A 13,403-nucleotide genomic window follows, 5' to 3' on the forward strand; every position below is an offset into this window, starting at 1 on the left:
AAATAAATTATTCTAGAGGCGATAGTACATTGGCAAGATTCATTTCGAAGTAAATGTTGTAACTCTTGGTATATCTTTTTAAAAACTCTTTTATTGCTTCAGTTCCTGTTACAGATCTTGAACCTGTTACTTTTACAACTGAGACCTCTGGGACAACATTAGGTAATGACCCTGTACCATTTGCTAAGTGCTTTTGCTTCTCGATGTACAATCCATTCAGTCTCCATTCCCATAACACGGCTTCTCCTTCTTTATGAGACAGCCACCATCATCATCTATTGCTTATTCAATTACTTCCTTCATCTGAAGAATACTGAAGCCTCTTAAAAATAAGTTTCCTTCGTTTTTATGAAAGCAGGCCTAAGCTTAATCCAAAACGTTTACCTGTCATGGGGTGCATTGGGAATTGTCATGCTATCTTGTGCTTCTTTGAATAAGGTTCTGCATTAAAGCTGAGTTTAAAACAAATTGAGATCTATTTCTAATCTAGGCTGATTTTCAAAATCAGTTACTCTTACGTTCTTTTGCACATCTGAGTTTCTAGACTTTTAAAAAACTATTTGCATGTTATGCTGTTTCTTTCTTGGTGCTTTAAGTATTCGTGTATTTTATTACTAATTTGACAAATAAGTAATTACCCAAATCTAAAATTTTAAATTACAAGCTTCTTTCTTAATCTGACCCTGACTTCTCCTCCCCTTGCACAAGACTTGAGCACTCTTCTTCTCAATCATTAGGTTCCCAATAAGAAAATGCTTATCTGATTCCAAGTGCTAATCATCATAACTTGAATGAGTGGTTTAACTATATATATGAGTTTTCCCCCAAAGTATCCTGAATGATAAAAAAAAAAGACACAGTGGCATAAAATAAATATATATTTTAAATTACAAAACTTCATGAAACTGTAGGAAATCTAACAAGTTTTGGAATAACCTCTCTTTAGTATCAAGGGCCATAAGTAACACAAGGCTTTTTTTTCTTCAGCTACCAAAGCATCAAAAAGACCCTCTCATCCACATTCCAGACCTAAAATCACACCGAGCCTTCAAGTACCTCAGACCAAACTGGGTAAATGTGTGATTCCTTGGTTTAAGAATGAGCCACAATGACCTAGTGAGGACCCAAAGTAGCACCAAACTTTCATTTTCTCTAAGTGTGAGGTCATGAGGCATAGTCAGTAATGTCCCCCCTTCCCAAAGGTCAAGGAGAATATGATTGTGTGAGATACTGAGGGTGCCAGAATACCTTATTATTTCTATGTGAGAATCTTTGATACGCATTGAGTACATTTCTAACTATGAAATAAATCTTAAAACTTCTTTAGTAGAATCAATATATTCAGTTTAAGAAAATAAACAAATTGTAAGTCCTTTGCATATGCCTGGACCAATATTACCAACCGTGGGTGATATGTCAGCTGTAGGAGGCCTATTTTATTTCTAAAACAGTAAAATTGAGCACATGTTTGCATGATACAAACATTAAATATCAATCTTGCAAAGAAAAAGATCAAGGAGGATTGGACTTGGACCTTGTACCCACTACAGGATCTAAATGAATGGAGGGAAAAGTAAACAAACAGAAGGACTGGATATTTAGATGGGATAGGGGTTGGGTCAGCCATAAATGCAGTCCATTCTGCCTGGAACAGACTGGCCTACTTCTAGGTAATCAAAACGTGGTGGTTGATGATGCTACATTTGGAGGTGTCCATCATGACAGAGTTGAAAAGATTTTGAGGACCTGATTTGAGAGCTTAGATTTGATACAGAGACATCAATTGTCTCTCCACTTTTTCTGGGTTTATGCCAGACGTATGCTCTAAGAGTATTATGGACTAAGTGACTATCTTCTGTTCTTATGTGCCATGATTTGTTCTTGGTGAATTCAACATAATCCACTTCAATGATTAATTTTTATGTCTCTTTCAAACATATATAATGTCTATTTATTCATGTTGACTTAAATGTAGTATTTAAGTTCAGCTTTCATAAACAGTACCGGTTGATCATATTTTTAATAAACAGGTTCTTTCATAAGACACTTAGTTTTCCATGCAAGTTAAAATTTATTAATTAAAACCTACAAGAATTTTATGTTGACATATTTAAGATACTATGATATCTCAAAGGCTAATCCTAACACTGACTGTGAATTTGGCCAAATCTTCAAAGCAAACACCTACTCTTTTTCTCAGTAATTTCTTTTTCTTTGTTTCTGTAGAAGAACTGTATATAAGTAAAATTGTTTGGATGCGAATGTTCTAATTTTTCATGTATTTATATTTTAAAATCTCTTTCATTTACTGTATTTTTTGGTCAGTTCCTGCTACAGTCCTTGAACCTCTCACTCTTAGGCCAGAGGGTCCAGGAACAACATTAGGTAATGATAACCCTGTGTTTTCAATAAGCCTTATCCTAATCATTGTAAAATCCAGAATTGCATCTTGCTTTGTGTGACAATTGGGTCATTCTTTGTGATCATTCTTTTACATTCTTCTTAAAATTATGAAAACTGTTAAAACAAATTACTTTTTGTTTTTAATAGAACCAGTCATGTATGAACCACATTAGGACATTTATTTGCCGGATAACCTATTTAAAGTTATGTCATCTCATTCTTTGTTTTATTTAAGCTGTGTTTGTAGTGAAACTGGCTTTCAGACATATTGCATCCCTCTACCTCTTATCCGGACAGGCAAAGCCATTAATGTCCATCATAGAGTCAAGAGGATCCATTATTGCACATCTACATTTCTACTTTTTTGCATAGTATTTAGTTGTTTTGTTTCTATATAGGTAATGCTATAACTTTCTTTCTTTTTTTTTTTTTTTTTTGCATTTTTCCGAAGCTGGAAACGGGGAGGCAGTCAGACAGACTCCAGCATGTGCCCCACCGGGATCCACCCGGGATGCCCACCAGGGGGCGATGCTCTGCCCCTTTGGGATGTCACTCTGTTGCATCCAGAGCCATCCTAGCACCTGAGACAGAGGCCACACAGCCATCCTCAGCGCCCGGGCCATCTTTGCTGCAATGGAGCCTCGGCTGCGGGAGGGGAAGAAAGAGACAGAGAGGAAAGAGAGGGGGAGGGGTGGAGAAGCAGATGGGCACTTCTCCTGTGTGTCCTGGCCGGGAATTGAACCCGGGTCTCCTGCATGCCAGGCCAACACTCCACCACTGAGCTAACCAGCCAGGGCCATATAACTTATTTTTTATGTAGAAACTGTGCTCAAAATTGAGAGGTTAACTTAGAGCGTCGGCCTAGCGTGCGGAGGACCCGGGTTCGATTCCCGGCCAGGGCACACAGGAGAAGCGCACATTTGCTTCTCCACCCCTCCGCCGCGCTTTCCTCTCTGTCTCTCTCTTCCCCTCCCGCAGCCAAGGCTCCATTGGAGCAAAGATGGCCCGGGCGCTGGGGATGGCTCTGTGGCCTCTGCCTCAGGTGCTAGAGTGGCTCTGGTCGCAACATGGCGACACCCAGGATGGGCAGAGCATCCTCTCCTGGTGGGCAGAGCGTCGCCCCATGGTGGGCGTGCCGGGTGGATCCCGGTCGGGCGCATGCAGGAGTCTGTCTGACTGTCTCTCCCTGTTTCCAGCTTCAGAAAAATGAAAAAAAAAAATTGAGAGGTTAACTTATAAATTTTTATTTAGAATGACTTTCATTATCCATTAATATTTAGCAACAGTTCTTAACCTTTTGTTACCCTATCAAGCAGCCCTATGAAACTTTGATTATAATTACTAATCTTTAATTAAAAACTATTTTCAAAGAATCCTCTATGATTATAAGAAGATATAAAAGGCATGTATGTGAGAAAAATCTCAAATAATAAAGGCAAATACCTAACAAGTTGTGAAAATTCTAGAGTTGTGTTTTGACCTCCAGTAGCTTCCAGAACCATAGATAATGGAGTAACCCAAGAATTTCTTCCTTCAGCTTCCAAACCATCACAACGGACACGCCGTCCATGTCCCAGACCAAAAACTACACCACGTCCTGAAACACCTGAGTTTAAACCAGGTAAACATGTGTTCCTGGTATAGAGTCCCAGCACCCAAAACCAGCAGGGTCTCAGGGTAATGTTTGGAGCAGGGAAATATAGTTTAAGAAAGAGTGGACTGGCCCAATACATTTAATACAAATTTGTTTAAAAAATGAAAGAGCCTTGAAATCACCATATGACATGGAAAAGTAGAGGATGTCTGACTTCAATGTGGTAAAGCTTTTTGGGGTCTAGATCAGTCCATGGACTTTTATGGTCGTAATGCTTAGGCACCTGATGGAGAAGTTGAGAATAGATCCAGTAAACAGCAAGCTCTTTGCACATGAAGGCATGTTTCTTTGCTTAGAATAGAAGGATACCCTATTCGATTCATCATACTGAGACCTCAGTGTCTTTCCAAAGACTAGTTCTTAGCAATACCCACACGTTCCACTTTGGCTTATTATTAGAATCAGATAGTCAAAGGAGGAGGAATAGGGAAATAAGCACCTAACTTAAGTATGACCAAATTTTAGAAAATAAACTATATTCTTTTCTAGTTTAACAGTTTTTAAAAATTGTTATATAGTTTCAGAAATTATACCAGCAAGATTCATTAAAGTAAGTGTTTGTATTTTTTCTTTCATTTAAAAAAAATCATTTGGTTTGTTTTTAATACTTTTGGTCAGTTTCTACTGCAGACTTTGAACCTGTTACATTCAGAACTGAGGCTTGGGTGACAACACAAGGTAATAATACATTGTGATCCTCAGAGCTTTTCCATTTCATTGTCAGATTGTCAAACTCATTCCATCAGCATCATAGCTATAGGTTTTTTGCTTCTGATAAGGCTACATTGTCATCTTTAGTTGTCACTCTGTTATAGTCTTCATCATAAAAATACTGAAAATTCTGACTAAAACAAGTTATCCATTGCTTTTAAGAGAGCCATGCATGAACCTAACTCAAGTCATCTTTTATGCATACAGCCATCTGAAATTGTTTTGTCATTTTCTATGTTTTTTTAACCAATGTTTTGTTAAAGCTGGGTTTACAAAGAAATTCTCTTGATTTTGACAACTGTTACGGTGTCCAGGAATTTCTTTGTGGACCTAAAGTTATACCTTTTTTTTTTTTAACTATGTGATAGTTGTTCTTGGATTGACATTTTAGTTAATTATGTGGTCTGATTTAGTAAACTATGAAAGTCTCAATGTGGTATCACCACCACGATAATAATTTAGCCATGATTCTTACCCTTTTTATTCAGCAGAAGATCCCTAAGAATGAGTCTTGACTTCTGGAATTAATAAGTTAATTTTATCTATAACTCATTTCCAATGAACTTTCCATTGTGAAAGAAGACATGCTATTTAATAATAGGGGTGAAAGTTTACATTAAAAAGTTAAAAAGACACATTTCCTAAAATATAAGGAAATCCAATAAGCTTTAGGAAATATAGAGCCATGGGTCATGCTCTCCCTAGCTTATGAACTACAGACTCTGTAGTAACTGAAGCTTTTCTTTCTTCAGCTCCTAAACCATCAAAACGAACCCGTCGTCCACGTCCCAAACCTAAAACCAAACCAACTACTGAGGCACCTCAAACAAAACCGGGTAAATGTGGGTTTGGGGTTAAGGGACTGATGCTAGCAGTTTAGGGGAGTCTGGGGTTAATATAAGTCCTCTGTGGGTAAAGACACAAGACAGTCTGCTGCTGCTCCCACTGTTGAGTTAGCAAAGGAAATCGTGGTTGGAGGAGACCTGTGTGGCAGCTGAATTCCTTGTGCTTTCGGCATAGAGATCTCTTTTAGTAGGTATTTTATTTACTTTTTCTAATGTCATAATACTCTTCTATTAAGTATAAAATATCTGAAGTAGAACCAAGCATTCTTAATTCAAGAAGCAAATATTAAGAGCCTTGCATCCCCCTGCGCAGCCACATCCACAGCTGTGAGAAGAATATCACGAAAGTAGGCAGCTTGCTTTTATTCTCAATCTGAAATCTAGCCAAAGTCAAAACCTGTCCCGATATGAAACACTCAAAGATTGGATCAAGGCAGCATGTCTGTGAACATCTAGCTTGTTTTTTTGCAGGAGCTGTAAATATCTATGAGCTTAGAGAGAGAGAGTTTGAAAGGGACAGGAGGAAGGAGTTGGAAAGAAGTTGGGTCTTAAAATCATGAAAATGAACAGAGGCAGAAAGAAAGGGGTATAGAGGCCAACCAACGGGCACAGGTTTCTGCATAAAAGGGGGTGGGGGTCAGCTTCTAAGTGATGATAGCAGTTCTGTGTTTGGAAGGGTTCATAAGAGCAGGTCAAGAAAAATCCTTGAATGTATGACTCAGAAGTTTGGCTCTGACCCTAAAAGCATCAGTGGTCTTTCCTACCTATACAGGATACCACGTTTTTGTAATCAGAGGGGTGCTCTGCTGGACACCACAAACTGAGTGAATGGTTCTTACCCTAATTTGTTGAGGGTCTTTGCCTTCACTGAGGTTTCAGACTATTTCCAAATATGAATTCTCAACATGATAAACATGGTTCACTTTGCTTTAATCTTTGCTATGCCTTCGTTTAAATATAAGTGCTATTTATCATATCCATGATTATTTACATATGCTCTTTCCTGAAAGCTTCCACAGATAAGCCAACAATTACCAGAATAGTTACCTAAGTATATATTTAGTAAAATATTTAAATAAGTTTCCAAGGGCAGTCTTCTATAATAGTTAGAATTAGGTTCTTAGAAGTATTGTGTTGGTTTTATTGAGATACTTACCAGATTGGCTTACCATCTCATAAAAAGACATTTACCTGGCTATAGGGTGACCAGACCTTTAAATAACAAGTATTTACTAATGTATACCTATTGAAGCAATATTAAACTTGTAAGATTTAATTTGCTGATTTTCACAGTGCTTATTTCATTGCTTTTGATCAGTTCCTATTACAGATCTTGAGCCTGGTACTCCTAGAACCGAAGGTTCAGAAATCATAGGTAATGAGACTATGTGTCTTTCAAACAGTACTTTTCCTACTCGTTGTCATTCCATTGTAGCTACAGGTTCTCCTGCATCTTAAAAACCATCTCAACATCCTCTGTTGTTAATCCATTACAGTCTTTATCTTGAAATTACACTAAGCTCTATGTCCTTATTTGTTGAATTTCAAACAACTCTGCATTAACTAATTTTAGGACGTGCTATGAAACTTCTCAGTGTTGTGTCACATTACCATGTGCCTTTGTTTAAACAACATTGACTATTTTAAGCTTCATTTCATGCATGAATTTCCATCCATCCCTTACTTACACTGTTTATGTCTCGTCAGTTGTAAAAAAAATACCATATTTCTTTGCTCATATAACTTTTTGTTGTATTTTATTATATTAGGATCTGTGTGATTACATTGGTGGGTATATTATTTCAATGAATAGTGTTTTTGTTCACTGTCAAAATTTTAAATGTGCTGTCTTGAAAGTTTAAATGATAGGCTTACATGAGAAAGTAGGCTGACTCTCCTTTTCTAACAGGGTTTTAAAATATTTCTTAACTTTCATTGAATTACGAACCAGTTTGATAAGCACAGACTATTCATTATGTATTAATCCTTATGTTTCCAAACGTATGAGCTCATTATTGTACTGTGATTATTTAAATACTCAGCTAAAACAGTAAATATTTATTTCAACTTGTACAGAGGGCAAGTGAACTGATGAATGCTTTTTCCAGTAGAGTTAGAAAAGTATATGTATCATACAAATGAGTAAAAAAGAAAACTGTGCAGCAGAGTCTTCCATATTAGCAAGAGTCATATAATCAAACGCCGAGAACTTCTTGTTAACCGCAGTATTTAGCAGAGTGCGATGCTATGTCTCTCTTATTAGATTAATGAATACTTGGCTGTTTGGTCAAATCTACGAAGAACAAGTCTTTCTTTTCTCTTGGTTCTGAAGCTTAAAAAATTACTTCCAAAATTAGTAAAGTGAATTTTAAAATTTCTTTCACTTATCTTATTATTTTTGGTCAGTTTTTCCTACAGTCCTTGAACCTGTCACTCTTAGAATCAAGGCTCCAGAAACAACATTAGGTAATGATATTCTATGTTTCTCATCAATTTTTCTGCTCATTGTCAATGCATTTCATCGTCATCATAATTACATTGTCATCAGCTTCAAAGGACTGTCTTGTCATCCACTGCTGTCTTTTAACCATATTTTTCTTCTTCTTAAGAGTATTGTATTTCTAAAAGAAGTTACCTATTTTAAAAGCTATGCATGAACCTAGATCAGAGTATCTGTGTTATTTGAGTTTTTGTCATGTACTTTCATCTAAACAGTGCTCATATTTAAAGCTGAGTTTCAAATGCAGTAGATAATGTCTATATCTTCTCTAGACCAACTAAACATAAGCATAGCAATTAACAGTGTTATGATTTCCTTGACATTTTTTTTCTCTATTTTTATGAAATGAGGAGCAGGGAGGCAGAGAGACAGACTCCTGCATATGTCCAATCGGAATCCACCCGGCATGCCCACTAGGGGGCGATGCTCTGCCCATCTGGGGTGTTGCTCCGTTGCAACCAGAGCCATTCTAGCACCTGAGGCAGAAGCTATGGAGCCATCCTCAGTGCCCGGGACCAACTTTGCTCCAATGGAGACTTGGCTACCAGAGGGAAAAAGAGAGACAGAGAGAAAGGGTAGGGGGCAGATGGGTGCTTCTCCTGTGTACCCTGGCCAAGAATCGAACCTGGGACTTCCACACATTGAGCCAACGCTCTACCACTGAGCCAACTGGTCAGGGCCTGCCTTGGCATATATAAATTTTATGGTGTGACTCTAAGACCTACAGTTTGGCAATAGTACTTACCTTTTCTTTTTGAACTTAGAGATATATAAAACTCTTCACTCCTTAATTTTATGTGTTTTATCTCTCAAGAATCTTTAGTGATAAAAAATTAACAAAATAGGAGGAATTATTTCAACCTTAAAAATTATATTTCTAAAATATCAAAGAAATATAGCATATTTTAGAAAATCAAGAGCCTTATTTCCCAAACTGCCTTCACTAGAGCAATCCAAAATGTCTTCCTTCAGCTCCTAAGATATCACAATGACTCCATAATTCACACCCCAAACAAATTTTTCAAAGCAAGCTTTCATATTAGTTAGAGTCAGAAAATCAAACACCTTGGAAAACCACATGCTGTTCTTAATAAGATGCTTAACAGAGTTCAAATATTGTCACTACCTTCTGAAATGAATTATTCCTAGCTAGTTTGACCAAATTTTTGAAAAGACACTATTCACTTCCTGTTCATTCAAAAGTATAAAAAAATTGTTTGTCATTTGAAACTAATGTTTGAAAGAAAAATTAAGACTATGTGTGTTTAAACTTTCTCATTTTCATATTGTTGCTTTTGGTTGGTTCCTACTACAGGCTTTGAACCTGTTATTCATAGTTCTTATGTTCCAGGAACATTAGGTAACAATATTATGACCTCATTACATACTTTCTTGCTCATTAAAACCCACTCCATCACTGTCATGGCCAGAGTTGCTCTTGCTTTCTTAGACTGCTGTTGTCATTCCGTTTCATACTTCATTGTATAAATAGTCAGAATTCTTACTTCAAGTGTTACCTATTGTTTTTAACAAATGGTAGTGTTTTAACAATGTTAATGTCCTTGGATCCAGTTGAGGAAATCTCTCTGGCATAAAATCCCCTTTATAATTTTATTATATGATTCAATGAAGAGTCTGAAAATCAAATTGCTCCCCTTCTGTGGCTTGCTAACATGTACTTCTCAACTCTGTGCCCTCTGAGGCAAAGGCACAAATGGTGGTTAGCATGTTTACAACTGCAGGTTTGACTAGGAGGCTCGTGGTTGAGAAGAGATCTATATGGTAGTCAAACTCACCATGTGCCCTGCATAAGGATTGTCTCTGACAATAGATGCATCTTACACAATTCCCTTATTATTCCATTGTATTCATCTCTTTTTAAAAAGTGTTGTTTCTTTGGTTTATGTAAACAAATACTTCCTTGCTCTCTGTCTTCCCGGCACTGTATTTGCAGTTAAGTGGGATGGGGTGGGATGCTGAACAGAGATGGAGATCAAAATTAAGGGTTTGTTTTACTTTTGAACAGACAACAATATAATTGTGGGAAAAAAAATCAGTTCTTGAGTTTTGTCTTAGATATAAGACAATTTACTTATACAAAATCAACTTGTATAATTGAGTGGTTAAAAAATATAAAGAGAAAATATTTAAAGGAGTCAAGGACCTATGTGGGCTGTTAAAAAATAATCGGACTTCGAAATAATTTCAGGATTTGAATTAGTAGATGGAAGGGCATGAACAGGAAAAAATAAAACAAAAAGTCTTGACCCCTATTGAGAATACCAGAGAGGGGAGTCAAACTGGAACATACAACAAAACACTTCTAGATGAAACTAAACATTTTGTTAATGATGCTCTCAAGAAATCAGCTATAGGGAGCTCTTAAAAGCCCTTGTGGAAATTCAGATTCAGGTGCAATAATCAATGAGAATCTAATTTTTTCAAATAGAATCTTGCTTTTCTAGACGACTGTTTAAGATCAGAGGTCAGCAACATTTATGTGAAGAATTAGTTAGGGAATATTTTAGACTTTGCAGGCCACTCAGTCTCTGTCACATTACTCAACTCTGGAACTGGAGCCTGAAGCCAACCAAAGCCAATATGTCAATGACATGCAAATATGCCTTGAATTATTTGTGGATGTGTCTTTGCACCAATAAAACTTTATTTGAATTTCATACCACTTTTACATGTTATGAAATATTACTCTTAAGTATTTTCCCATCATTTAACAATGTAGAAAACATTTTACGCTCACGGGCCAAACAGCAGGAGAGCCATAGTTTGCCAATTTCTGCTTTAAATAATGCCTACTCTGCATTAACTCGCCATCATCTTGCTATTTTGAGGGACTATGTATTTCAATTCGTTGCTTTATCTAAAGCCTATAAAATAAATTATACGTAACTGACAACTTAGACCCTCTTTTCAGCTCCCACTGAACTGCAAACTCTTATTTTGAGACCAGCGACATTACCAAGCCTAGAAATGACACAGAGTCAACTTGGTAAATATAAATAGATTGTTTTATCTGTGTGCGTACACTGAGCTTCAAGGGACAAACTCCAAGTGTTGTATTTCCAAATATAGAAACACAAAAGAATACACATTTAACAACTCTTTCTCCATAGTGTACAATGGTCTTTCCATGATTGCATATTAGTAAGTGTTAAATTAGTAATGTATTCTGTTTATATTAATTGTATTACTCAATATTATAGAAAAACTTATCTTCATTTCATTCTTTATTCTGTTTCATTTTAGATAGTAATCATGTATCTGATTAAGTAGTTAACAGAAAACTTAGAAGAACTGATTTTATTCTTTATCTTTACTTTTTACTAACAGTTATGAATTTGTGGTACTATTTAGTAGTAAGCACAATCGGTGTTCTGCCAAATGAAAAGAATGCTAGTTCAATTGTGACCATCAAGGAAGAAGAAAGTACTCCCTTCACTAAAAACAAAATATTTTACCTTATACAATATAAACACGAACATATTGGCCTTCAAAATTAAAAACAAAATTATAAATTATTCTTAGCAATGCTGTTGCTACACTCTAACATTTATTTTGAAACATTGGATTTTATTAATTGATTGATTGATTGTAGCATAGGATTGTAATCTTTTTTATCTTTTTCGTGCCTCTTTTAATTAAGTAATGGCATTTTGATACTCATATTGACAGTACAAGGTAAAGTTGCTATTGGTTATCTACAACACATAAAATTGTGAGTTCATTCAATTATTAGAGCTTCTTCTATTGTTAATAAAAATATATTATCATCGGCTAGCATGAATCAGTTATAGGTACAAAGCACTTTTCTAAATACTTAGTTTGTATTCTTTTGTTCAAAGCTTACAGCAACCCACCCTTGATCAATGGTATCATCGTGGGTTTTTGTTTTGTTTTTGTTTATTTGTTTGTTTGTTTGTTTGCTAGTTTCTGAAGTCCTGGAATCTGAATCTGTTACATTTAGCACTGAGTCATCAGAGAAAGGTATAGGTAAAAATACTTCCTAATGGGAAGTCAGGTATATGTGCTTTTTCTAACTCACTGTGAAAGTCCTCTTTGAATGCCCTCATGCTTTGTGACATTTCATAGCTTCTCACATCTTGTGCTCATCCAGTAAATCTTGAGAGTCAAATATATACAGCATATGATGCTAGTGTCTGCAGTATTGCTGTGCAAGTTTCACTATTTTCTTATTTAGTTTCTATCAGTCTGAATGCAAATCTTAATATTTTCATGTTCTGGCCACTCTTTCAATATGAACATGTACATGCTATTTTTCATTTTAATGTCATTTGTAGTATTCATCTCCATGCTTTCCAAAGACTCACTCTGTCTTTTTCTTACTAGAATCCCTTTTTTTAAATGTAAGGAAGTGAAATGATCTGCTTGCTTCAGGTAGAAATTTCTATAGACTAAACCAGTTATTTTGTGTGTGTGTGTGTGTGTGTGTGTGTGTGTTTTCCCACATAGCATATTACCTGTTTTTATTTCCGCCAACTTAAATTGTATTCATCTTCATAAATCACCTAGATATTTTACTCAAGAATGTATTTACTTAAAATAACTAATCTGTTCTCAAATTAAACAGTATTCCATTACAGAGTGGTAAGGGCTGCCCACCATTAACCAGACATCCCCTGTTTTCTCCCTAGCCTCAGCTGAAACAGATTATGTATATCCCACTGCCCAAGCACCACTCAGGCCAGAGGAGCCAAAGACTGAAGGTGGTAAAGGTTTTCATGCTTTGATTCATTTAATGCAACAAATTTTTAATTGCTATATATTATGTTTATGGAATAAGAAAGTTCAAGCTGTGGCACCTATAGAATTGAATAGATTTTAAGAGCTATGAGTCCTCAAATTATTGGATTTTTTAAAATAATAATTATCTCTTTGAATAAAGAAATAAATTTCACCATGGCCCGTGGTGGCTCAGTGAATATTGACCTGAAATGCTGAGGTCACTGGTTCAAGGCCCTGGGCTTGCCTGGTCAAGGCACATACAACAAACAATCAATGAACAACTAAAGTGAAGCAACTATGAGTTGATACCTCTCACTCCCCATCCTCTCCTCTCTCTATAAAATCAATAAATAAAATCTTTTATAAAAAAAGAAATTTATGTTTCTCTACAGTATTTGACAGTTAAAACAGAAATATTAGATTGGAGGGTTCTTTTGTAGGATAGAATTTTCATTCTTGGTTCTCTTTTATTCTTGTCTAAATGCTTCATCCTATCTGAAAAAAAACAAAATGATGCAAACCCTTAAGA

General features: G+C 36.0%; 1 protein-coding gene across 4 annotated transcripts in view; it reads left to right on the forward strand.

Annotated features, from left to right (window-relative positions):
* ABI3BP (ABI family member 3 binding protein) overlaps window positions 1-13,403 on the forward strand; it is a 266,245-nt gene that overhangs the window by 175,313 nt on the left and 77,529 nt on the right. Inside the window, exons 31-40 of one of the 4 annotated variants that reach the window (XM_066348013.1) lie at window positions 103-162; window positions 988-1,071; window positions 2,326-2,385; window positions 3,941-4,024; window positions 4,676-4,735; window positions 5,521-5,604; window positions 6,932-6,988; window positions 8,020-8,079; window positions 12,059-12,115; window positions 12,784-12,855. The exons of 2 other annotated variants lie outside the window; for them this stretch is intronic. In XM_066348013.1, the coding sequence (XP_066204110.1) occupies window positions 103-162; window positions 988-1,071; window positions 2,326-2,385; window positions 3,941-4,024; window positions 4,676-4,735; window positions 5,521-5,604; window positions 6,932-6,988; window positions 8,020-8,079; window positions 12,059-12,115; window positions 12,784-12,855 (678 nt within the window). The remainder of the gene's footprint in view (window positions 1-102; window positions 163-987; window positions 1,072-2,325; window positions 2,386-3,940; window positions 4,025-4,675; window positions 4,736-5,520; window positions 5,605-6,931; window positions 6,989-8,019; window positions 8,080-12,058; window positions 12,116-12,783; window positions 12,856-13,403) is intronic. One more of the 4 variants, XM_066348014.1, reaches the window with a different exon arrangement.

The sequence above is a fragment of the Saccopteryx leptura genome, chromosome 8, assembly GCF_036850995.1.
Source record: "Saccopteryx leptura isolate mSacLep1 chromosome 8, mSacLep1_pri_phased_curated, whole genome shotgun sequence".
Lineage (NCBI taxonomy): Eukaryota > Metazoa > Chordata > Mammalia > Chiroptera > Emballonuridae > Saccopteryx > Saccopteryx leptura.